The 24,912-nt window shown below is 66.9% G+C and overlaps 1 protein-coding gene across 1 annotated transcript; it reads right to left on the bottom strand.

Moving 5' to 3' along the window:
* Positions 1-1,000: 1,000 nt before the first annotated feature.
* Positions 1,001-22,959, bottom strand: FBXO31 (F-box protein 31). The gene is made up of 9 exons (XM_037515760.1): positions 22,614-22,959; positions 14,256-14,327; positions 9,337-9,413; positions 8,090-8,257; positions 7,463-7,537; positions 4,521-4,630; positions 4,033-4,186; positions 3,333-3,670; positions 1,001-1,878 (listed from the first exon to the last, which is right to left on the bottom strand). The coding sequence occupies exons 1-9, from the start codon at positions 22,957-22,959 to the stop codon at positions 1,656-1,658; spliced, it is 1,563 nt and encodes a 520-aa protein (XP_037371657.1). The 3' UTR covers positions 1,001-1,655.
* Between the last annotated feature and the right edge of the window lie 1,953 nt (positions 22,960-24,912).

Here is a 24,912-nt window from a genome sequence, read left to right as displayed (position 1 = left end):
CTCCCGCCAAAGCCAAGGGGACTGGCTGTCGCAGGCAGGGGCCGGGAAGGGCTGTGCCAAGAGCAGGGAAAGGTCCCAAGCCCCCCCCACCCACTCAGGTTTCCACCTGCCAGTGCCCCGCGCAAGCACCACAGGGCAGCTGGTCCCTAAATCAGGTCATTCGCCCTCACTTACCCAGCTCCCGGTCGCCTCATGCTCCACACAAGCAGCGGATCTGGAAGCCCCACCTGCGGTGTCCACGGTGGACACTGGAGGCCGCTGGGCTGCTCCAGGGAAGAGCAGGCCCTCCGCGCCCCTGCCCACCAGGAAGCCAGCGGCCAAGGGCACATTCAGGAGTGGACGAGCCTCAGCCCTCACCGCTGCTGGCCAGCCTGCAGCCCCAGCCCCGCACCGACGTGGACACCACCCACAGCCCCGGCCAGCCCACGAGACTGGCCTGCTCGTACATGGAGCTTTCGTCAGCGGCTCACCTTCCAGGGCGCTGAAGGCAGCCTGGCACCCCGGACGTCCTGGGCAGACACACCTGCCTCCACCCCCTCCTTCCACGACGCTGCTTGCGGGGCCAGGCAGCTGGGCACGACCAAGCACTCAGGCTGGTCTGCAGGGGGCCTGCTGGAGGAGCCCCCGCCCCCCTCCGCCGGCCACCACGCAGCCCAGGCCCGGGGATGTTCCGTTTTGAAAGGCCAGTCGGGGAGAAAGGGTCGGCACACCGGGCACCCATCAGGGCCCCAGGCTGGCCTCCAGGAAGGGCCCCTGCCCCGCAGGACAAGCACCAGCGGGGGCGCAGCCTCCCGGGCACAGTGAAGCTGCAGCAGGCAGGGCCGCAAGGCAGCTCTACACGTGGGGGCGGCGCAGGACAACCCGCGCCAGGCTAGAGCCGGGCCCCACGGGCATCCCCAGTGGGCCACCTTTCTGGAGAGCTGCGCTCTCGCCAGCAGACGAGCCTCCGGGGCCCCCACACGGCCACGCGGGCACATGACACTCGCGGCACCGGCGTGTGGACGGACCACGCGGCTCTGGCCGGCCGAGGGCAGGGTAGGGGCGGGACGGCCGTGCAAGGTCTGGCTCTAATGCTGCGGCGTCCCCGCTCCAGGCCTGCACCGACCTGTGTCCCCCGCCTCGGCGGCGATCTCAGGCCGGGTGCAGCACTTGCTCCAGATTCCAAGTGGGCGGGTAGGGAGCAGGGTTCAGGCGGGGACCCAAGTCCAGCACCCCCGGCTCCTGGGAGCTCCCTCTCCACCCGCCGGTCACTGACCCTGGACCCCGGAAAGTGGACCGTGCAGCCGGCACATGCGGACACACGCACGCACATGAGCACGCAGCCACACACACAGACGTGTGTACACAGGCACACAGCCACACGCACACCGCGCGCACACCCCTTTCTCCTCAGGCCACAGCAAGACTCTAGCACAACATGAACTTCCCTAAAAGAGGGTTTTGTTTGCCGGACAAACGCCACCAGTCAAGGACAGACCCAGCATCTGCTACTCGATCACGGACACAGCCACGGCCGGTCCCGACGGGCCTGGCCTGGTCCCGTGTGAGAGACACGCTGTCCGTCTCCACCGCGCCGCGGCGGGGCCGCAGCTGCCCACAGGGGGGTCTGGTCAGTCTCCAAAGTGCATGCTGCTCTGGCCCGCAGGCCCGGGCCATCAGGAGGTGAGGGACTGAATGTTCTTGAGCATCTCCTCGAAGGCCTGCGGGGACGGCGCGGCCGCGTTCCGGAAGCTGGCCTGGACCCTGCTGTACAGGCTGAAGGACTTGAGCTCCAGCCAGATGAAGCCAAAGCGGTCCTCATCGAACAGGATGAAGACCCCGGGCGTGCGCTCAGGGCTGGTGAAGCCGTGCCCGGCGATGAGGCCTGTGCCATAGAAACTGGGCAGACAGGAAGGAGGGCGTGGGGGGTGGGGGTGAGCGAGGCCTGGGGCTGCGGTGCCCCATCCAGCCCATGTCATCTGCGGGGCTCCCCACACCCCACCTCATGCCGGCTCGGCAGACAAGGATGCCCCGAGACCTGCCTGCTCCTCCAATGTCCCACACTGATCGCCTGCGTGGGCAGGGGTCACCTAGAGCTGGCCGCAGCACCCAGCTCACCCAGCTAAGGGGCGGGGCTCCGTCCCCATCAAGAGGCCCAGGTGGCAGGTCCCAAAGGCTGGAAGAGGGACCCGCAGGGCACAGCCATGCCACCATGGCCAAGGCCCCGCCTACCCCTCCCAGAGATGGCACTTCCGGGTCAGGGGCCGGCCTGAGTCTCACAACCCCAGGAGGGCGCTCAGGCCCAGCACCGCGGCCCTGCTGAGTAGAGACCAGCACCCCACATGGAGGGCTTCTGGGCCCTGCTCAGCAGGTGGCGCGAGGCCAGGACGCAGGCCAGAGGCCAGGGCAAGGCGCTACCAGCTCTCAGCTGCTGGGGAGGCCCAGAGGCGCCATCTGTGGGCCAACAGCTGCTGAGAGGGAGCACCAGCTGGGCCATGTGAGGACCCCTTTGCACAGCCTCTCCTGAAAGCCAGAGCTGCTCCACTGCAGCTGTGCAGCGTGAGGTGAAGGGGTGAGGCCCAGCCGCTGAGCTGTGTGGGCACCTAAGGGGGTTGGGCATGCCACCCCCTTCCACGGCGCACCTGGATGCCCAGAGGCCCTGCAGGCCAGGATGCCAGGAGCCTGACACAGCTCCCTTTGCTGCCCCCAGGGTGACTGCACTGATGGAATGTTCCAGACCTGTGCTGTCCAACACAGTAGCCATGGAGCGCCTGAAATCAGTCCCAAGCCTGAGGACCTCAGTTTCTACTTTTGTTCGTTTTAGTCCTTCTCAGCTAACACAGCCCCAAGGTTGGGAGCTGGGCCAAGGTCTTGCTCACGGCCCAGACAGCAGCCCGCAGGGCGCGGCAAAGACCAAACTGGCAGGACAGAGCCAGGGAGGGGAGGGTGGCCGCGGCCGCGTCGCAGCTCAGGGACCCTGCTGGACAGGGAGTGGCGACACCGGCCCTTCCCACGCCCTCTCTGGGCGGCAGAGACTTCGGGAAGGCAGTGTGGGCTCCACAGGTGGGTGGGCCCCAGCTCCGGCAGCAGCAGGAGCAGGGGGAAAGCTTTCTCGGGGGTCCTTCCTGGCCACCGCCGTGTCCGAGGGAGCCAGGGCCTGACCTCGCCACCTTCTACCATCCTGGCTGCGATGCCAGGACCCCCTGCACCTGGCGTTCCTGATCACCAGGATCTGAGGCTCCCCGGGGTGAACACGGGGCCCCGTGAGCCTGAGCCTGGGCAGAGCGGCCGTCAGGACACAGCCACGTCCCCGCAGGCTCCCCAGCGCAGGCTCCCCGGCGCCCCGCCCTTACCAGGCCCTGTAGGTGCGGGGGTAGTCCTCATTCCTCGAGCTCACGCCCCCAGGCAGCACGAAAGGCAGCCCCTGCCCAGACTGGGCCGGCTGTTCGGCCGCAGCCGCTTCGTCCTTCTTGGCGAGCAGCTCCGCGCCGGGCTGGGCAGTGCCCCGGCCCTCGCCATCCTGGGGCCCGGCCTCCTCCTGCTGCTGCTCCTGCCGCGCCTGCTCCCGCGCCTCCAGCACGATGCGGGACAGCTCGTTGAAGCTGCGCAGGTTCTCCACGTCCGGCAGCTGGATGCGGCGGGCCAGGTCGATCTCCACGGTCTGCTGCCCGGCGGGGATGTTGGGGTCACCCTGAGGAGTGAGGGCTGGCAGTCAGTGCGGAGCGCAGCCAGCAGCCGCCTCTCGCCATACATGCTCGGCCCACGCTGCCACGGCTCCCAGCCCCTCGCGCAGAGCCCAGGGCCCAGGGAGCCCATCAGGGAGGGCTCTTTGACAGGGCAGCATCCACCAGTGCCCCGGCCCCCACGCTCACTGGTCAGCCCACAAGGCCGTGCCGCATCCATGGGCCTGGGACAGAGGCGCACAGAGGCCAGGGTGGTGGTAGGGGGGCCGGCAGCTGGTTCTGCACTGGCAGCAAGGGCCTGGGCACAGCGCGGCCTGGTCACACTGAAGGACTAAAATGAATAAAAGCCCTGGGGGCAGCCCGGATTCACCGTGATCTTGGTGCCCCGGGCCCGCCGCCCGTGGAAGCTGAGCATGACGATCTCCAGGCCGTGGCTGCCGTAGGTGCCTTTGAAGAGGCCGGGCCTGATGAGGTCGTCAGGGTGGCTGGGCGGAAGGTAGATGCGGCGGTAGGTCAGGCAGTTGCTGCAGGGCAACGGGTGGCGTCAGAGTCCAGAGAGCTGTACCGGGGCACGCACACAGGGCCACGGCAGGTGCCTTGCTCAGTGTGGGGCAGGGAAGCCAGCCCTGCCGTGACCCCAGACAGGGCCCCTGCGAGGGGGTGCCCCATAGGGTGCTCGGGGGTCCCTGGGGAGATAGGGCTCAGGGACAGAGGCCAAGGTCCCCAGGCAGGGGAGCAGCAGTCCCCGCTGGGACACAACCCCGGCCCCGAGCGTGCCGCTGGCGAGAGTGGTGCGAGACAGAGAACAGGTGCCAGGGTGGGAGGGGACAGGCCCACAGGGCCGCGCTGGGCACCTACTCGTACTGACTGGTGTAGATGAACTTCATCAGGATCAGCTCCTGCATGTGCTCGTGGAAGATGTCCTCCAGCGTGCGCCCCCACTCTTCCCGCAGCCATGTCCGGAACTCCTTCAAGAGAAGGCAGGGCCGTGGCTGCGGGGGGCAGACCAGCAGCGCGGCCCTCACGAGGCGGCGACGGGAGAAGACTCCAGGCCCGTGTCCTGCCTTCCCCCACCGAGGCCGCAGCTCTGGGCCGCCTCCCGCAGCACAGGCCCAGGCCCCGCAGAGGCGGCGGGGATGCGAGCTGCCTGGAGCCAGGACGGCAGCTGTGGGGCCTCGCACTGGGCCCGCGTGGCAGGACACCACACAGCCTCAGAGCGGCTCCGGGGCGTCCAGGAGTGGACACACAGCAGGTCGGTGGCCCCAGCTGTCCTGTGCAGCTGCCGCCAGGAACACAGTCTGCACCGGCGCGGAGACTGGGTTTCATTTTCCTGTTCAAACGTATCTTCGCGGCCATGGCGAGTGCTGAGCAAGCATCTTCGCACAAAGGAGCTTTTATGGACAACGTGTCCCTGAAGCCCAAAAGCCCATTATGGGATCAAACAGAGGAAGGACATTCGGTGCTCAATAGTTCCATTCTGCACATTTAACGTAATTCATCCAGAGCCCCGAACTCCTCACTCAGTACAGTGTTTCTAATGATTATGCAGAATTAGTTCCACGAACAGAGGCAAAAGCAATTTGCCAAAAAACCAAGAGCCGCATCCACCAATTGTTTTGATCGTCGCTGCCCAAACTAGTACCGTGACCGACTACACAACTCTCAGAGCTAACAGGTCAGGGTGCAACTCACACATGACCGCCACCGACACAAACCAGCTGAGCTTGCACACGAGCAGCACCTCCCACACGCAAAACTGGGAAATGAAAGTTTTTATATCTGACTTACAGCAGACTCCAAAACCACAGAGTTTCGAAATAAACACTGCACCACAAGGGCAAACCACAAGACACAGCGGGAAGGAAGGAAGACGTCTGCACCGCGGTCTGGGCTGTGTACGGAGCGGGAGGGTGGGTGCTCATCGGCAGCTCTCTCCAAACTGACCCCCAGGGCCTGCGCCGTGCCCAGCACACCCCCACCAGGCTTTCTGCAGGAACCGTCAAGATGGTTCCAAAATTCCCGTGGTAATTAACAGAACCCAGAAGATCGAAATTAACCTCGCAAAAAGCAGAGCCGGGCTGGAGGGCCCACTAGCTCACGTGAAGACTACGATAAACTCGCCCGGTCAAGAAGGGGTGGCCGGCCGGCTGGCAAGCGCAGCCTGGCGCAGGGAGAGACACAGGCTTGGCTTGTCAGGTCCCCTGACCGTCAGCCAGGCATCCAAGCCTCCCGGCGGGGAGGGACACCTTCATGAAAGGCGTATGAACAACTGGACATCCCCACAGAGACACAGGCCCAGTCCCTACCTCAGCCACACACGAAATAATCCACAACGGGTCACAGAGCCAAACAGCGCATGAACACACCAAACACCTGCGCGCCGTGGGAGCGGCAAAGCGCCGGAGGACACGCAAAGCTGTAAGCGTGAAAGAAAAACTTGAGAACTATTTGCCATGAGGTGAACTCATGAAGGAGAAGCCCCAGAAACTTCACACAAGTAAGAGGGCGCAACAGAGGTTAGCGCAGGGCTGTCACGCTGCCACGGCAAGCAACGAGCGAGACACAGGGCATGAAGTGGGCCTGGGAACGGTCATGGTCTTCCCGAGTGGAAAGGTCAGCGCCATCAGCAATGCCAGCCAGACCCAATCACTCAGAAGAAAGACCTTGGACATAAATCTGCTGTGACGCTACCGCACAGACCCAGGCAGGAGAAACCCCAGTGCTCCGCACAGAAGTTGGGCTGACTGACCGCTCCCGGGCTGGGCTCAGCACACCCCTCATCAACTTTCACCTGCGCAGCTGCCGGGAGATGGGCGCTGGCACCTGCCCTTTCTAGAGGTTTGGGGCTTGGCATTGGGAAACCTTTCCAAAGTCACGCAGCTAGTGGGCAGCAGAACCAGAGCTAATCCAATGTCCACATGCTGATCAGTCTTGTACCCCTGCCCCTGAGGCCAAGGTCAGGGCTAGGGCTTGGCCATGGCTCCCCACCGCAGGGCTACGAAGGAGGACCAGCATAGTGACTATATTGAGGGCCTCCCCTGGTGGTGCAGGCGGTTGAGCGCCACACGTGAAGCTGTCTGCAGACTCTGCAGTGCGGGTTCGATCCCAGCCAGCCAGCGAGAATCCCACATGGCGCAGCAGACCTCTCCTGCCTCGCCTGCTGCTCCCCTCAGCAGTGTGTTTCGTCAGTCTGCCTGTTGTGTTTCCCGCTCTGTCTCTGGTGAATCCTCTCACCCTCCTGCGCATCTGGCCTGTACTCCGGTTCTTGTATAAATAAATAAATCATTAAAAAAGTGACTATATCGAAGAAGAACAGCGAGGAGCAACCCCCAAGGCAGGGGGGTGGCATGCACAGCAACTCGATGGTGAAAGGTGGAGCTTCCCAGATGCCACCCCTGCGCAGGTGCTGCTGGGATAGCAGCTGAGCTGCTGCGGTGCAGGCAGCGGAGAAGGTCTGTGGAGAAGCCGCGAACCTGCCGCGTGTGGCTTCAGCTTGGACCTGGGTCTCTGCTCAGCGGAAGCTGTCTGGGGCAGGACAGACGGCCTCCGGGCCGTGCCAGCCTGTGAACTATGTCTCTCAAGTGTTCTCCCTTTTCTCACTCCCTGTGTAAATAAATCCTCTAGTTGCTGTTTCTCACCATGTGTCTGATTTGGGGTTCCCGTATCCCTAAACACGGAGGTGAGAACCCACCAACAGTGTCAAATGGGTCCCCGAGGTTAGTCCTGTTTCAACCTGGAGCATCTCCCGACCCTTCCACCCAGCACCTCCAGGCTGGGCGGCCCCGAGCGCTCCAGCACACCTCCTGCCTCCCGCCAGGCATCCTGTGGTGGTCCGTCTGGTTGCACTTGGTGGAGAACTCGTCCTTCTTCACGATCTTGAGCATCGACGACAAAGGAAAAGGGGAAGAATCAGCTGCAGCACCCCCAGCAGGCTGCACCCCCATCCCTCCCTGCTCCCCACACCATACTCATCACAGAAGCCTAAGACGCTGCCACACCGTGGCTTCCTTCTCAGAAGGTGCATCTAAGAGTCCTGTGTGCTAACCGGGGGGTATGTGAGAGCAGCACAAAGGGGCTGGCACCTCTGGGGTACAACTGAACACACACTTGCTTATCGGGGTGGCATTTCCAGACCAGTATCGGTCAGCAGGGCCTCTGAATGCAAGCTGGCGTCCTTGCACCGAGGAGAAATAGGAACAGTGGGCGTGGTGGCTGCCAAGTACAAACGCTCCACCCGCGAGGAGACTGCACTGGGCTGCAGTGGGGACTCCAAGGAGTCACATCCCAGCATGGAGGCAGGAGGAGCAGGGAAGGGGCGGGGGCCCGTCCCCATCCCCAGTGACCTGCGGGGGGACAGGTCTGTTGCCAGGAAGACCACAGCGAACCACCTCCGGGCCTGGCCCACCCCACCATGGCCCGCCCCTCACCTGGATGTGGCCGTTGTGCGGCCCGCGGTGGCCGTACATGCACTCCACCGTGGCGGACTTCCTCTCCATCAGGTGGATCCTAAACAGAGGCTTGAAGCGCATGGGGTCGTCCACGTGAGGGTCGTGGGGCGGCAGGTACATCCAGCCGATAATGAACAAGCCATCCACCTGCATGGGAAGGGGCCGGGGGCCGAGCTGACGGAGGCGCCTCTGCCCACTGCCTCTCCCCGCCATGTGGGGCGCCACATTGGGGCGCCTCGCCCCCCACACGCCCTGGCTGGCGACGCTGTGTAGCACTGAAATCCACTGAGAGTGGAACTTAAGTCTCCTCACTCAAAAAGGATGTAAAACGAGGTGAGGGGTGTGGGAGTTAAAAAGACGGGGCAGCTCGCCGTGGCGTACATGAGCCCTGCACTACACCTCGTGGTCTCACGGCGTTGTCAGCGGCACCTCAGTGAGACTGAACAACCTTCTTTTCCGTGGGGGAAAACTGAGGGTTGGGGTCAGAGAGAAACAGCAGAATGATCTGGCAAGTGAAACGCCCGGGGGGGCAGCTGACCAGAGAACTGGGGAGAGACCTGGGAGGCAGGACAAGAGCCGCTGGTCGGGCCAGCACGGCCCAAGACACGGCTGGGCGCGGCCACATGCCCGGGTGACCGGGCGAGGACACGGCAGGAAAAGACCCACATCGCAGGGAGACAGGACTCGACGAAGGCCGGGCCGGGCCGGGAACGCTGCAGGACCTGCGAGGCCTCGTGGGAGACCCGCCGCACCGCATGCCCCAGGCTGCGGGACCGTGGGTGACACGGACACGGTAGTGGGAGGAACTGTGTCCCTGTCTCAGGCTCTCCGAGGGTGGCACCCATGAGCAGGGGCGGCCTGCAGGCCCACGTAGTAGCCAGCCGGTCTGCCCGGCAGGGCCTGGGTCCGGGGCTTGGCAGCAGGGGAGGCCTGAGTGCGGCTGGCAGGCCTGAGCTGAGAGCGTGTCAGCACTGCCCTCGGGCCTCCTCCCCCTGGCCACCTGCCTCAGCGGCCAGCCCCCCTCCCTGACTGTGCTGGGGGCTCGACCCCACGGGGCGACTGGAGCGAAGCAATTCTTCATGGGCGCATCACCAAGTTGTCGGGGCGAAGGGCCTGACTCCCCGAGTGCCGCCGGAGCACAGGGCACAGTGCCGACAGACTCGGTGGCAGCCTGTCTCTGGCAGGACGGACGCGGGCCTCCCACCGCGCAGCCCCCGCAGACTCACCACCACGTTCAGCAGCCCTCCATACGGCCCGATGTCCGGCTGCCACAGCCCCAGGATGTGTCTGTAGCGGTGCAGCACTGCAGGAGAGAGCGGCCTCAGCACAGGCGCAGCGTGGGGGGCAGGGCGGACACAGCATGGGGGGCAGGGCAGACAGCGTGGGGACAGGGCGGACACAGCGTGGGGGGCAGGGCGGGCCCAGCGTGGGGGCGGTGACGCCTGAGCAGCCATGCTGGGGGAGGCCGCCCTCCTGGCTCCTGAGGACTCCTAAGCACGGGGTGTCACGAAAAGCCGTGAAGAGACCAGGACCCTCCTGCACCTGAGGGACGTGGTCAGCTCCACGGTAGGGGCCTGCCGCCCACGTGACACCCGGGGTGAGCCTGCGGTTGGTCCGCACAGCCCAGGTGCGGCAGGCCCAACGCGCCGCGGGACCGTCCAGTAAGATCTATGCCGCCCCCCATTTCAACAGCAGCACCCCATATTCGCTTATGCGGCTGGAGAACAAGAACCCCAGAGGCCCCCGAAACGCCCTCACACACGAGGCTCCTGACACACGCCGGGAAAACGCCCTCATGTGCACCTCCTCTGCGCGCTGCTGAGCCTCAACGCCAAGCCCACAGATGGGCCAACTTCCAAGGAGGTGGGAGCGGGCCCGGCTGCAGGTGCCCGGGGAGACGGGGGCAGGCAGCGCCCAGACACTCGGTCCCACGTGGCACTGCAGCCCCAGGTTTCTGGCTGAGACGGACCCCGGACGGCGTGCTGTGTGGGGCAGGCCGCGCAACGGCCGAGGCCTGAGCAGGAGCAGGAGGCCGCCCTCGGGCCAGCAAGGAGCCTCCTCCCGCCTCGCTCTGCGGGGCTGGGACAGGCTCCTCCCTGGCTGGGTCCTGCCTGCTCAGTCTGAAATGGCACCATCGCTCCCCGGGGCCTCCGGCCACAGACTGGGGCGTGCAGCCTCCACGGTGGGGGCCGGATTCCTGGCAGCGACTTCTTTGTGTGAGGAAGCTGCCCCGCTGGTCCGGAGGGCCCGGGCAGCACAGTGGGGGCCATGGACACCTCTGAGCCCCGTGGCTGCCGAGTGCGCCAGACTGCAGGGGTGACCAGCCGGCAGGCCGAGGGGCCTGGCAGTCTCCCCTCCCAGCTCGTCGCCCGCGCCCCTGCCCCACGAGGCACACGAGGTTTGCAGGGCTCCCCGCTCAACTCGCCCGTCACTGCGTCCTCAGCCCACGGCCCGGCCGCCCGCACCGCCAGCACCCTCGGGTCGGCACCCAACACCCGAGGCCCGGAGGAGTCACTGAGTGCTTCGCAGCCTCCAGTGGGCACAGCACATCCGAGGCATCAAGGCCAGCGCCTCCCTGCCACAAGCAACTGCAGGGCGCCAGAGGCGGGACCCCCAGCAGCTTGGCCACCGGGCCGCGGAGGTCCATGTGCCGGGCGCTCGGCCCCGGGATGCCGCTGCGCTCGCTGGACAGCTCCCCGGCAGGAGCACACCGAGGACAGCAGGGACCAGGGCCAGGGCCCAGGAGTGGCGCGTGGCTGGCAGACGGGGCAGCGCCGGGTACCAGCCTCGGCCCGGCCGCCGGGCGTCCCTGGGAGGCGCGGCCCAGGTCAGAGGAGCTGGCGGGTGCAGGCCAGGCCCATCTGACTGGTCACTGCAGTTTTCTCTTCTCATGCAAGTGAGCTTTTCTCCCTGGGGTCCTGGGGGCCGTGGAGGGACAGACCCTTGCGGTCCCACCGAGGCATCCATCTGGCCACATTCACCGGTTTCCCTGTTTTTCATGTGACAGCTGTTCCAGAGCCAGGCCCGTATCTCAGCGAGACAGACGCCAGCCCCTGGCGGTTGGGCAGATGTCACAAATGTGGCCCGAGTCTGGATGCTCTGGAAGTGGCTCCAGGAAGCCCCAACCAGTCCTTGGGGAGCGCAGCACCCCTCCTGCAGGAGGCTGGACTCCACCAGTGCCCGCCGGCTGAGGTCCCAAGGAGCACAGTGGCCCCGACATGTCCATCCGTGTTTAAAAGCCGACCAGGTGGGTCCTCGTCTGCAGGGCCCCAGGATCCATCGAGGGTCCTTGACCCTTCCCTCTGGTCAGTGCTCGCCCTGCCCAGGAGCTGCCCCAGGGCTCACAGAGAGCACAGCACGCGGCTCTCCCCGCGGCCCCCGGCTCCCCACAGTGCTCGCCCACAGGGCCCACTGGCCCGTGCAGCGCAGAGGGGGCTGTGCTCGCGCCATGGAAGGAGACGACCCACTCAGGTGCCAGCCAGAGCCCAGCCCACAGCCCTCCACGGCCTCCCTGCGGCGTGCAGCCGGCCGCCTCCCACGTCGCCCTAGGCTGCAGACCCTGCCCAGTGACGGCGTCCGTGGGTTCCGGCTCCCGCGCCAGCCGACTCGCGGCCTCCTCAGGCATGGGGCATGCCAGGCCCTGCTGTGCTCCCGGCAGCCTCGCTGCACCTCCGTGCCAGCCCTGGCGTGCAACCCTGCTCTGCGGCCCAGCACGTGTCCAGCCACCCTCCAGCGCAATGCTGTGGCATCACCGCACGCCGGCGCCAAGTGGGCAGGTGCGTGGTGCTGGGTCCTGGGGCTGGGGCAGGCACCAGGGTGGGCTGCCGGACGAAGGGGCGTTTCCACCTCAGGGGTTTGAGGCAGGATTGGCACAGCCTCACCATGCCCGGGTGTGCGGGCTGGGGTCAGTCCACGGACAGCGCTGCCTCCCCTGCTGGCGGCTCTGCTAGGAGCAGGGAGGTGGGCAACGCGGTCCCCAGGCGGGCGGGCGGCCCGTTCTCCAGAAGCCTAGCGAGGACCCAAGCCTTCACCCCGCGACCAAAGGGCGCTCTCCCTGGCATCACCCTGACATCGTGCACGGAGCTGGTCCTCTTCAGCCTGGCACGCAGCTCGGGGCAATCTCCAGGGCGCACGGGACACCATCGACCGAGGCTTAGATCCTGAAACGCTTGAGCCTCTGCGTCCTTGGCCAGCGTGGGCTGGGGGGACGCCGCTTTCTAAATTCACATTTACCATTAAAATGTCACCGCCGGGCAAAGCCTACAGGGCTCATGCTGCCGGCGCGTCCCTCTACCTCGGTGGATGACGGGCGCTAACTCGCGCCGTCAACAGAGGCCCTGACGGAACACCCCAAGCCCCGCACCTCCGCGGAAACAGCCCGGCCGGCCGCCGGCCCCAGGCAAGCCGCCCTGGCCAGACACAGCCCAGGGCCAGAGGGCAACGGGGCGGGGCAGCAGGCCGGGCGCCGCAGGGCGCTGGGGCCTCTCCATGCAGCCCGGCGTACGCCAAGCCCCGCCCGCAGAGGTGCGGACGGCAGGTGTAAACGTCTGTACTCCATGTGCTCGTGATCGGGGAGGATTTTCATGACATGTCCCGACTTCACGCGCGGGTTTACACCTGAACAGACACAGCGGGGGGAGGACTGGAGGGGCTCCCGCAGCCGCCCGCGCCCGGGCCGGCCCTCCAAGGGGAAGGGACTTGTTTCCTTCTGGCCACACAGGACACCGGAAAGCCGAGGGCAGGCACCCCTCCTCCCTCGACTGGCGCCCTCGGGGCGAGACCCCGGCCGGGCAACGCCCACTCTTCCTCCGCCTCGGCTCTGAGTCGCTCTGAGTCTTTCGTTATATCCGTTGCCTCCGAACGCAGACCTGCCCGCGCCCAGGCTGCTGGACCTGGCCCCAGGGCCGAGGCCGATGGCGCCCCACCCACTCCAGAAGCAAGCGCGTCTGTCTCCTGGGTGGGAGTCCGCGCAGAGTCCCGGGGTCCTGAGCGGAACGAGGCAGGCGCTCCCGTTGTGCTGGGGCAGAGCAACAGGCAGCAGCGTCCTCCGGATTCTGCCGTCACTTCCCGGGGCCAGGACCCAGTCCGTCTCCACGCATCCTCCTGGGCCAGTGCTGGCTCCGGTGGGTGCTGAGTCCACCCGGCCTGGCCCCACAGCCCGCCTCCCCCGGTCCCACAGGACAGCGGGGCCGGGCCCAGGCAAGCCTGCACCCCAGCTGAGCCGCGCTCGGGGGCCTGTTCCCACAAGTGAACCTTGGGGCGCTGGGCCGGCGCAGCACCTGCAGCGGGAGCAGCTGCCTCTCTTCTGAGCAGTCACGACTCCGAGAAGCCATCGTCAGGAGGCCGACAAGCTCAAGAGGCAGCGCAAAGACAGCGCCCGGAGCAGGCGCTCCCAGGAGCCTGCAGGCATTTGCGGAGCCTGCTGAGGTCCCGACCCGAGCCCCCGCGCCACCGGCAGGCAGCTTCCCCGACTCCACACTCTCGGGGCTTAGACACCAGGGCCAGTGCTGTGGGGCTGGGCCAGGCGCCCACTGACCGGAGGGCAGACAGGACAGAGCCAGCCTCCTACCCCAGGCTCGTGGAGGCGGACATGGGAGGGCACCGCTCCGTGAGCCCCCCGTCCGGGAAGGAAGCTTCCAGCACTCGAGCTCACCCTGAGCAGGCCAACCAGGCGCTGGAGCACAGGGACTACCAGGCGAGGCGCCCACTGCTGGGTAAGGCAGGGAAGAGGGAGCACCTGACTCAGGAGTTCACTGGGAACCGGGCAGAGAGATGAAAGATGGTGAGAGGCAGGATCCGGGGGTTTTCTGAGAGGTGAGAAGGTCCACTCCAGCCAGAGAGAAATGGGCCCCTGGGCCACCCGGGCCCTGCTCCTGGCCGGCAGTGGACCGGAGCCTTTCATAGCCGCCCGCAGCCGTCGAGGCCAGGGCCAGGGGATGTTTGGGGCTGGGGACGCTGAGCCCAGGGGGACGCCGCCCTAGCCAGCCAGCGGGGGAGCAGAGGGGCTGGGGTGGCACACCCCCCGGGAAGGGGGGAGCTGGGCGGCGGGAGCCTGGCTGCTCGGGGCCACGCAGCCTCCAGGCCAGGCGGGCCAGGAAGAGGGCCCGGCGTGGAGCCCAGGGCGGAGAAAGGCAGGAGGACTCACGCTTGGCATAGACGTCTCGGCAGGACACGCCGGCGATCTCCAGCTTCCGCAGGTTCTCGCAGACACCGTACTCTGCAACGGGAAGGAGGCTGGAGGGTCGGGAGCCACAGAGAAGGGCGGGGCGGCGCGGGCAGGGGCTCCCCTTCACAGCCGGGGGTCAGGCCACGCCCAGCCCCGGTGGGGCCGTTATTCTACTCCAGAGAACGTCACTCTCAGGAAACGCTCCTCAGCACTGTTCCCGCGGAAGCGCTAGAAGCCTCAGAACACGAACCCTGAATCTGACAGCCCCTCGGGCTCACAAGGGCCCCGAGCCCCAGGGGCCGGCTGTGCTGCCGGCGCCGGCGCTTCCCGCGTGCCCTGGCCAGCACACCCCGCGAGGGCCCCAGCTGCCGTGTGGGGCCCCGGCCAGACAGCACCTGCGACAGACGCGAGGCGGCTTCCACCAGCATGGGCCACGGGCGCGGCAGCCACGGCCACACGCTGACGCCGTGCCCATGGGGCCCAGGGCCCAGGTCTTCCTTCCCCCCGGGGGGCTGGAGGTGGCACCCTCAGGCCCTGCACACTGGGATAGGCGTGCCCACGTCCACGCTCTCGCTTCCCGTGGCACCGGTTACCTGCAGCCCACCAGGGCCCCGACGTGGCCGGCAGGAAGACGCCACACAGAGCCACGGGCCACGCGGCCTTCACCACGGCGCCTGCCGTCTTCTGACGCGCATGCCAGCCCCTCCGCGGGCACAGACGCGTGCTGCAGAGAACCCGCACACTCCCAGGCCCGTGCGCACAGCGGCTCCGGGCAGCGCTGGCACCTCACAGGTGAGCTGGGACGGCCAGCCGAGCCCCCACAAAGCCCCATTAACAGGGAGATCTCGGCGGCGAGGGGGGCCCGCGCCCGCAGGCCGTAATAAACACCAAAGCGGAACAACGAACGTCGCGCTGAGCCGGCCGTTCCCGCGCGAAAGGCTTGGCGTTTTCCACACGATGGACAATCCTTGTCCTAAATAGCGGCTGAGAGCAATCCCACTTCCTCTTACTGCCCTAAACCTTCCAGAAGTCATCAAAGGGCAACTGCCCTTAAAATAGCCCGAAGGCTGAGCGCTTGCCAGCACCCAGCTCCGTCCCTCCAGGGGGAACAAGCCAGCCCCGGCTGCACCGGCCCCGCGCCTCCCAGGTCCCGGCCTGGCTGCGGGCCCGCTCGGGGGCTCCTTGCTGAGGCGGGCACGCGAGGAAGCTGGCGGAATTCTTCTTCCAGAGCGTCTACCCCAAAGATGGCAACGGGCAAAAGGGAAAGCGGGGGAGGGGACAGGCGAGCTGGACTTGAGAAAATGCGTAAAAGTAAACAGTCGTGCTGTGGGGAGCACGGTGGCTCCTCAAAAACCCTAAGCGGGGGGCGACACCACATTGCTGGGAGCAGGGACGGGCCAGGCCCGGGGGAGGCGGGGCTGCCTCGTGTCCGCAGTGCGGCTGCTCAGCTTTCAAAAGCAAGGGGTTCCGGGGGCGCAGGCCGGCGAGAACACCGAGCCCCGCAGGCGGCCGGGCCAGACGGGCGGCCCCAAGGTGAGGGGGGCGGGGGGCAGCGAGGTTGGGGCCGCAGGAACAGTCTGTCTGGGGCGAGGGAACAGTGTAAACACGCTGCGTGCCAAAGGGCGGTGCTGGGAACTCGGCCGGGAAGGCCACTTCACGGCGCCTGCCACGCCACAAAACTCAACCTGCCCTTGGAGTCCTGCGCTCTAAACCCCCCCAGGGCCATCTTGTCGGGGACGCGGGAAACAGCCAGGAGAGTGGCCTGGTCAGGCCGGCGCAGTCGCCGCCGGGCCGCTTCCCACAAGGCCAGGCGGGGGCAGCTCGGAGCAGCCGGCAGCCCCCCCCGCCGGCGCTGGGCCTGACCACCCCCACCGCCACTCCGCCTGGGGCAGGCCCGCGCACCCCCGCTGCACAGCCTCGGGGCAGACCAAGAATGTCCAGTCTTGGGCCTCCCTGGTGGCGCAGGGCTTAAATCTCAGCACGATCAAGCTATCACCAGCCACTGTGGCCTGAGTTCGAGCCCGGCCACGGAGCCACCCACAGGGCGCAGCAGACTCTCCTGTCTCCCCGCTGCTCCCCTTAGCGGTGTGTTTCAGCACAGCTGCCTGTTCTGCTCCCCACTCTGTCTCTGGGGAGTCCTCTCAGCCCCCACACCTCTGGCCTGCACCCCAGCTCCTCTATGCATAAATAAATAAACCTTTAAAAATAAAAATAAAGAAAAGAATGTCCAGTCTTGACCCTCACGAGGCCCCGCTGGGAGCGGGGGAGGGTCTGCGGCCCCTCCTGGCCAAGGCCACCTGCAGGGGCTGTGCTCCTGGGAAGACAGAGCCAGGAGCCTGGAGCGGGCAGGGCAGGCACTGGGCACAGGCGCGGGGCAGAGGGCACCACTGAGACGGGGTAGCGGAGAGGAGGGAGGGGGAAGGGCTGGCTTCCCGTGAACTTCAACTCACAGGTGTCTTTTCTTCTTTTTAAATCTGATTTTTGGGCCTCCCCGGTGGCGCAGCGGTTGAGCGCTGGGTTGCGAAGCTGCCCGCAGCCTCCGCAGCACCGGTTCGATCCCCGGCTGCTCCCCAGCCACTGGGGGAGGGTCCCGCATGGCGCACAGACCCCTCCTGCTGCCCGCTGCTCCCCTCAGCAGTGTCCTTCGGTCCTTCTGCCTGCTCTGCTCCCCGCTCTGGCTCTGGTGGATTCTCTCACCCTCCCGCGCTTCTGACTGTGCCCAGTGCTTGTATAAATAAATAAACCTTAAAAAAAAATATATATATATATATATATACAATAAATAAATCAATCTGATTTTTAACTTTCCTGACTTCTTTCATTTTTGACGCGAGATGCTCCCAACTCATGGTTTCTAAATAAAACTCAAAGGCAACGCTGATCAGAAAGAAGGCATTTTTGTTTACACTCGATGAGGGGATAATTATAACCCTTAATACAATATGGGGAAACCTTTAACTTCCAGCTGAATGAAAGACGTTTCAGGGCATGGGGGGCTGGAGGGAGAGGGGAGGGCAGGAGGGGTGGGCGGCAGCCCCATGGCCCCCGAAGACCAGCCTGCTGATGTCAGAACCGGCGGCTGCTCTCAGCTGCCGCGGTAGCTGCACAAAACACTTGTTCTGAATCATCTGGAAAAGCCCCGTGCAGCCGGGAAGAACGTGGAGACCAAAACCTGGACACGGCCCATAGGTGTCCCCGCGAAACACCCAGAACACTCGGGGCTGAACAAGCAGTCCCTGGAGCTGGCACCGCCCACGTCGTCAGTGCGACTCGTCCCCGACAGGCCCGTCTTTCGTCTCTGCGGGGATGGAAGCTGGCCGGCCTGGTGCCAGCGGGGGCGGCGGCCCTGCCTCCAGCTGGAGGCTCCTGACCCGGCAGGCTCCCTCTGCACCCTGGCCCAGGGCCACCCCCTCCCCGAGGCACCTGGGTCAGCCCTCCCCCATCCGTCCCGGGTGCGAGAGCCCCTGTGACCCCGGGTCTGACGGGCACGCGCCCACCTGCCCCTTCCCACCCCACAGACGCTCCCCGCCGAGGACAGACTGCTGCCCCCCGAGCCCGCTCGCCACGGCGGCAGCACAGGGACGCTGCTCTGGCACGGGACGTGGGCTCGGGCACAGGCTCCCAGGCCACCTCCCGGCCGGCGCCCTTGAGTCTGCACGCCCTTGCCAGCAGGAACGACAGGCCCAGGTCCGCAAGCGCGTTGCGTCATCACTTTGGACACAGCGCGCCGGGAAAACAGCGGGGCCTGGCCCTCAAACCACCCATCGACTCTTTTTGGCCCCAGGACCTGTGCAGCTGAAGCAGCCAAGCCGGAACCTGCCCTCGGCGCGGCCCGGCTCCGGCGGCACGGGCTGGCGGGCTTTGTTAAGGCTGGAGAGCCTTGAAAACATCCCCGGAAGACGCACCGCTCCCCTCTGCGCTGTCCTTCTCCGCGCCCATCGAAGGGGCCGAGCTGGCTCCAGAAGGCAGCACAGTGGAGTCAATTTCCAAAACCAGAGACGGCTGCAGTCCCTGAGCTCGCACAGCAGCAGGGGAGAAGCCACGGCCCCTGCAGAGCCCAGGCCAGTGGGCAGGCGGGGCGCACCGGTCTCCTCCGCTGGGGCTCTCCGGTGGGCTCAGCTCAGGAGTCTCCAAATACCCTCGAGCGAGCGGCGCTTCCGACCGGCCACCTGCCTGTCTCCAGGACGCCCCTGCCCGCGCCCCCAGGCCCGCCTCTCGCGCCCCCTCGCAGGCCTGGCGCTCGGCAAGCGTGTTCTCCGCTGCAGAGACAAAACGCAGCGCTGGTGTCTAACCGCGTTTCGGTCATGAAAGTGAGACGTCACGGGAGACGGTGTTTCTAGTTCTGGCGGAACGGAAGCCCCGAGTCCCACACCTGATCAAGACGCCGCCAGCACTACGCCGCCTGTCATCAGACTCCACTGCCATCGCGGGAAGAAATGGGCAAATCACACACGAATTCTGGCCCTGACACCTGCAGCCACCAGGCTGGAGCCCAGGAGGCCTCGGATCCCGGCGCTGTGGGGTCAGCGTGGGCAGCAGAAATCCACCCGGGGCTGCTCGGCGCTCCTCCTGGAGTCACCACAGTGAGTTCACCCACAACCACGGTCTGAATTTTTAACACTCAGGAGCCTTCGGTCGCCTTCACAGAACACGGCCGAATGAACAGTGCAGGGGGACTGATGTTTCCAAATCCACCCGCCAAAAGGTGACGTGTTGACTGAGCAGAGCGTGGCGGGGTCAGAGGCAGAGGACGGCGCTGGGCGTCCACCCTCGGGCCGCAGAGTGCTGACTTATTTATAGCCCCTCGCAGGAGCCCAGGAGGCCTGGAGCCAGAGGACTCCAGCATCAAAATCGAGTTGGCCAGGAGGGCCGGGCCCCGCAGCGGGGAGGCAGGGCTGGGCGGCTTCCTGGAAGGGGGACGAGCACCGTCCGGCGTCCACCCGCACCGCCGGCCCTGAGAGCGGGCACAGACTGGCCGCCCCTCCGTGGTGGGTCGCCGCGGCTTCTCGGTGTCCTGCACATGGACACTGAGGAATCCTTTTCATCCCGCAGCCACGCGGCGCTGCAAGACACCTCATTGCAAGTTTCCACACAGACCGCCCCCCCAAGCGGATCCTATCATTGGGAAGAACTCAAAACACACGCGTGTTCCCACCTGCACGTCAGCCACGCCCCGATTCTTTAAAACAGTCGGACAAAGGGGTGAGGGGCCCTCATCCCAATCCCACTTTTGTCACTGCTTTCTGTGCCGGGGAGTCTGGGCCCCGGCAGCAGGTAAGCGTGCAAATGCCGAGTGACCAAAGAGGCCACCCGGAGCCCAGCGGGCCACGTCCCCAGCACCTCGGGGTGACAGACCATTTCTTAGGCCCAAACCTCAAGACTCACAGCAGATCAGCACGGCGACTTCGCGTGCTATAATGAAGCAAAAGAGCAAATAACTGTAGACGACGAGAAATGTTTTGCATTCTCAGAAATCTCCCGGATTAAATAACTCAAACCCGCCAAAGAAGAGAGGGAAAGAAATAGAGAGTAAGAAAGACCCAAACCACCAATAGCTGTTACATGTTCATCCCCACTGGCTCCAAGCACCTAGAAACGTAAATGAGGTTGTTTCTCACCCCGATTGGCACAGACTGTGAAAGCTGGAGTGCTGAAGTCAGAATTCAGAGGCTAGGGGCCTCCCTGGTGGCGCAGGGGGTAAGTCTCAGCTCGATCAAGCTATCGCCAGCCACTGCCGCAGGAGTTCGATCCCCAGCCGGCCAGGGAGCTGACCCACAAGGTGCAGCAGACCTCACCTGCCTCGCCTGCTGCTCCCCTCAGCAGTGGATTTAGTAGATCTGCCTGTTCTGCTCCCCACTCTGTCTCTGGGGAACCCTCTCACCCTCCCACACCTCTGGTCTACACCCCAGTTCTTGTGTGCATAAATAAATAAAATAAATCTTACAAATAAATAATTCAGCAGCTACTGGGTTCGATGAGGCCTGAAGCTGCGGAGCAGGGCAGCAGGGGCTGTGGACATGGCCCGTTCCCGCCGCAGTCAACAGGGCAGGCCACAGGCCGCTGGGCAGCACTGACTGCAGGCGGCACACCCCGCAGCCCCCGTGGGCTGGAGACACCCCCTAAACTCCAAACACAGCGGCAGGCCCAAGGAAACACGGATGAGGCTCTCACCGCCCCCCCAGGCAGGATGAGAAACTGACGCGTGACAGGACGAGGCTGGCCCCTCTCGTGCAGAGCCCCTACCCAGCGCCCACGTGGGCTGGCAAGGACAGAGCCCGAGACAGACCGCACAGAAAAGTGCTCGGTGTCCCCGGAGCTGTACCCCCACATGGGAAACCTTCCTTCAGGCTCACAGTATCTGTTCTTGTAAATGACCTCTGGGGGCGCTTGGGGGGTGCAGGGGGAGCCGAGATATCTTCTTTTAAATTTTTTTTTTTTTGAACTGGAGAATGCACCCTTTTGTTTTATTTTATTTATTTATTTTTATAGAGGCATGTTCATTTATTTATTTGTTTGTTTATACAAGCACTGGGAACAGTCAGAAGCGCGGGAGGGTGAGAGAATTCACCAGAGCCAGAGCAGGGAGCAGAGCAGGCAGAAGGACCGAAGGACACTGCTGAGGGGAGCAGCGGGCGGCAGGAGAGGTCTGCGCGCCATGTGGGACCCTCCTCCGGTGGCCAGGAGCAGCCGGGGATCGAACCGGCGCCGCAGAGGCCGCGGGCAGCTTCGCAACCCAGCGCTCAACCACTGCGCCACGGGGGAGGCCGAGATATCTTCTTTTAAAAAAGGAAAAAAAGGAGAGAGGCGCCCAGCAGGCATGAGAAAAGGCTAGCAGGTCCTTGTCGGGGTGACCGGAGCTCTGTCTGCTACTCACTTGCACCTCCCAGGTCTTTAATTCACAGAAGGAAAACTGCAGGTCAGGGGGCCTTGGCGCAGGCCCAGGGCCTCCTGTGGGGCCGCTGCTGTCCCAGGCCACCGCCGGGCACACACCTCCCCGAGCGCCCAACCTCTCCCCACACCTGCGTCAGCACTTTTTATAGGCAACTCTGGCCTTCGCCGCATCAGGACTCCGTGCCTCTCCCTCTGCGCCGTGTCTGAGAGCCTTTCACCGACACAGTGGAGCCCCGCCAGCCTCTGCTACACACCCTCCAGCTCCCCAAAGACAGGCCCCGGGGGGCTGGGCTGAGACGCCTCGGGCACTGTGGCACTGTGGCGGCCTGTGCCGGGCGGGGCCTCACAGGCAAACAAAACGCAAAGTCCAGGAAAAGGCGCAGATCACAGAGGAGGAGGAACAGCTTTTCTGCCTCCCTTCAAGATGTGGAAAGAAATGCACCTGCCACGCTAAGGCCCTGATGCTCAGAGGTCGCACACGACTGCCAGGCGGACTCCGGAGGAAAGAGACGCTCGGTTCTCCACAGGAGCTGAAAGGAAAGTGGCCGAGCAGCCTCACAACCCAGCGCCCGCCCGGCGGGTGGGGAGAAGCCTCTGCTCGGCCATCTCCCACCTCGTCGGCCTCAGCGCTTCCGGGAACACCTGGCGGCCAAGGCCCAGCCTCTCCCAGCAGATAAACAGGCCTGGGCCTGCTGACCGCAAATGCAGAGTCTTGACCCCTGGGCTCTAAGAAAGGGAATGACCGCACCCCGCTCCCCGCCAGAGGATTTGGGGATCAAGCCCATCTCACGCGGCCTTCCAGGGCGTGCAAACCCCAGCAGCCGGGAGGGTAGCTGCTGTGTCCCCAAAGCACCACCAGCCCGCTTCGGGAAGCAGACCCTAGGAACGTAGCCCCAGCTGCCCTCAAAGGCCCGCGAGCTCGGGAAGGCCCCCAGGGCGGCGGGCCGAGGTCCCCCCATGCGGACAAGGAACCGGCGCGGCCGCGGGGTGCCTGTGGCCCTGCAGCCGTGGGCCGCCTCCGCGCCTCGCAGAGCAGCCGCCCCGGGTCCAGACGCGGCGCGACCCGGCCCGGCCCGGCCGCCCCGCTGTCCCGGGGGCTGCGGCGAGACGCCCCTGGTTCTCGCCGGCTGCCTGGGGTCCCCCCTGCTCCCCAGTACACAGCGACGGACACCGGGGAGCCGCCCGCCTCGGCAGAGCCCGGAGCGCCAGGCCGGGCACAGCTTCCCGGGGCTGGTCTGGGAACCGCTCTCCGGGGGACCCCGCGCCGCCCGGGGCTCTGCGCCCCCCGCCTCCCCGGGGGGCCCCGCCCGCGCCGGGGCTCCCCGCGCCCCCCGCCGCTCGCTCGGGCGCCCCTCGGCGGCCCCGCCCGCGCCCGCCCGCGCCCACGCCCCGCGCCTCCCGGCCCCGCGCCCCGCCCGGCCCCCGCCGGCCCCCGCCCGGCCTCACCCTCGCGGCAGCGCCGCCGCCAGATGGTGTCGGTGTGCAGGATGCGGCGGAAGCGCGAGCACACGCGCGCCAGGCTGGGCAGGTCGGTGCCGGGCAGCGCCGCGAAGATCTCCACGAGCAGCTCGGGCGGCAGCTCCAGCAGCGAGCGGCGCGGGGGCGGCGCGGGGCCCGCGGCCGCCCCGGCCCCCGCGCCGGCCCCCGCGCGCGCCGCCTCGATGCGCTCCTCCTCGGGGTCGGTGTCCGCCCCGCTGTCGGCCGCCGCCGCCTCGGCCGGGTCCCCGCGCTGCTGGCGCCGCCGGCACCCCCGCGCCGGGCCCACGCCGCAGAGCCGCGCGCACACCGCCATGCCGCCGCCGCCGGCCGCGCACGCGCACGCCGCCCCGAAGCAGGCCCCGCCCCGCCGCGGGCCCCGCCCCGCCGCGGGCCCCGCCCCGCCGCGGGCCCCGCCCCGCCAGGGCGGAGTCCCGAGGCCCCGCCCCGACGCAGGCACCGCCCCGACGCAGGCACCGCCCTCCAGGGCGGAGTCCCGAGGCCCCGCCCCGCCGGGGCGGAGTCGTGGACCTGGCCCCGCCCCTGGGCGGAGTCCCGCCCGGCCCCGCCCCGCCCCGGCCTGGGGTCCCGCGGAGCCGGCGAGACCCACGCGGTGCCCGGGCCTCCACCCCGCAGACGTGCGCGTGGCAGCCTGGGCGCGCCGCCCCGGGCGAGGGCCGGACCCACCGCCGCCAGAGGAGGGGCCCCGCCGCTTCCCAGAGCCCAGGACCTCCGCAGCCCCCCAGGACCCCACACGCCCCTCGGGGTGGCCCCCGGGGCCCCTCACCACCCATAGGAGGACTCCAAGGACCCTTCCACCCCACCCGCTGGTCCCCTCCCCAGTGCCCGAGGGCGGCCCGGAGACCCCCGGCCGGACCCGCCAAGGCCACTTCGCCGCGGGGCAGGCTCCGGTGGGCGAAGCCGGTGGTCAGGGCCTCGCGCCCGGGAGCCCGGCCCCTCCTGCCGCCCTGGAGCCGGACCGCGGGCCGGGCCTCCGCGGGCGGGAGCTGTTGACCGCCGGGCGGGACGCAGCTGCGGAGGGTGCTGGGCGCTGTGCCAGCCGACGCCCGGAATAGCTCATGGAGCCGTGGCTCCCGGCTCGGGGCGACCGAGGGAGCAGGGGCCTCGCCGCACCTGCCCTGACGCCGGCCCAGGACCACCTGCTGGAAGACTGGTCCCGGCCCGCGGCGAGCACACAGCCCTGGCCGCGCACCCAGCGACAGGGACGGCATCTCCTGGCAAGAACAGCCACACCTCACACCTTAGCTCGCCCGGCCACCTCCCCGCCCGCGCGGTGACTGACGACCAAGCCCTGAGCGCCCGCCCTGCACCTGGACTCTGTCGCTCCACGCTGCGAGCCCAAGCCCCTGCCTTGAGGGGGGCGCTCTGCGTCCCTCACCTGTTTCAGGGCAGCTGACGGCCCCACGGGCTCCTGTCGGGCCAGTGCCTGGCGCCGTGGCCCCGGCCCACGGCCTTCACCCGTCTGATGCCTCAGCCGGTCACTGGCCATGCTTGTGCCTCTGCCCAAGCTGCCCCCCAGGACGGCCGCCCAGGCTGTGCTGTGCCCAGCGGGGTGGGGACGGGGCCTTCGGGGCGGCATGGCCCCAGAGTCGGTGCCCGCATCCACCACCCCTTCCTTCTGGCCCCGAAGAGAGCCCCTTCCGGGAAGGAGGTCCCTTGTCACCGCACTGTCTCCGGGCAAACACTCCCGGTGCCGGCCCCAGCACACCCGCAGCGCACCCCCAGCACACCTCCCCACCGGCGCCTGTGCACGGCGACTGCTTGCGGATCCGCCGCGGCGCCCGAGAAACAAGGGACAGATACACGCGCTCAGAGGCGGGGAGCACCGACCCAGCGGGCCCCAGCGGACGTGCAAGCACAGAAGCCCGGAGGGTCCCCGGCCCTGGGGCCAGGGTGGGACGCGGCCCCAAAAGCAGAGCCCCCAGCGCTGGCAGGACGCCTGGGCGGCCCTAGCGCCGTGGGCCGGCACCGGGACGACGACCCGCCGCCGGCCTGTGTGCGCGGGGCCCTCGCCCTGCCAGGCGCCTACTCGGGTCTGGGCGCGGAAGTGCTGGTGGAACACGGCTTTCCTCGGGGAACGGAGCTGACCGCCACGCGCACAGTCCGGCGGGGCTTCCGTCGCCCGGGAGGCCGGAGCTGCCTGTGCACGGGGCCGCGGGCCGCGGGGCTGGAGTCCAGCGAGTGGCGTGGGCCAGCGGCACAAGCGGCGAAGGGCCGGCGGGAGGCTTGGGCGCCGCGGCCCGCGGGT

The sequence above is a fragment of the Talpa occidentalis genome, unplaced genomic scaffold (assembly GCF_014898055.3).
Source record: "Talpa occidentalis isolate TD23 unplaced genomic scaffold, MPIMG_talOcc4v2.1 talOcc4.17, whole genome shotgun sequence".
NCBI classification, from domain to species: domain Eukaryota; kingdom Metazoa; phylum Chordata; class Mammalia; order Eulipotyphla; family Talpidae; genus Talpa; species Talpa occidentalis.
This window is presented reverse-complemented; position numbering and strand designations above follow the sequence as displayed.

What these genes read in the sequence shown, in the direction of transcription:
- FBXO31 (XM_037515760.1), bottom strand. Translation starts at nt 22,959, where the DNA reads ATGGCGGTGTGCGCGCGGCTCTGCGGCGTGGGCCCGGCGCGGGGGTGC. An exon ending in GCGGCGGCGCTGCCGCGAGG is followed by an intron (nt 14,328 to 22,613) that starts GTGAGGCCGGGC and finishes TTCCCGTTGCAG; the next exon opens with AGTACGGTGTCTGCGAGAAC. An exon ending in CGCACAACGGCCACATCCAG is followed by an intron (nt 7,538 to 8,089) that starts GTGAGGGGCGGG and finishes TCGATGCTCAAG; the next exon opens with ATCGTGAAGAAGGACGAGTT.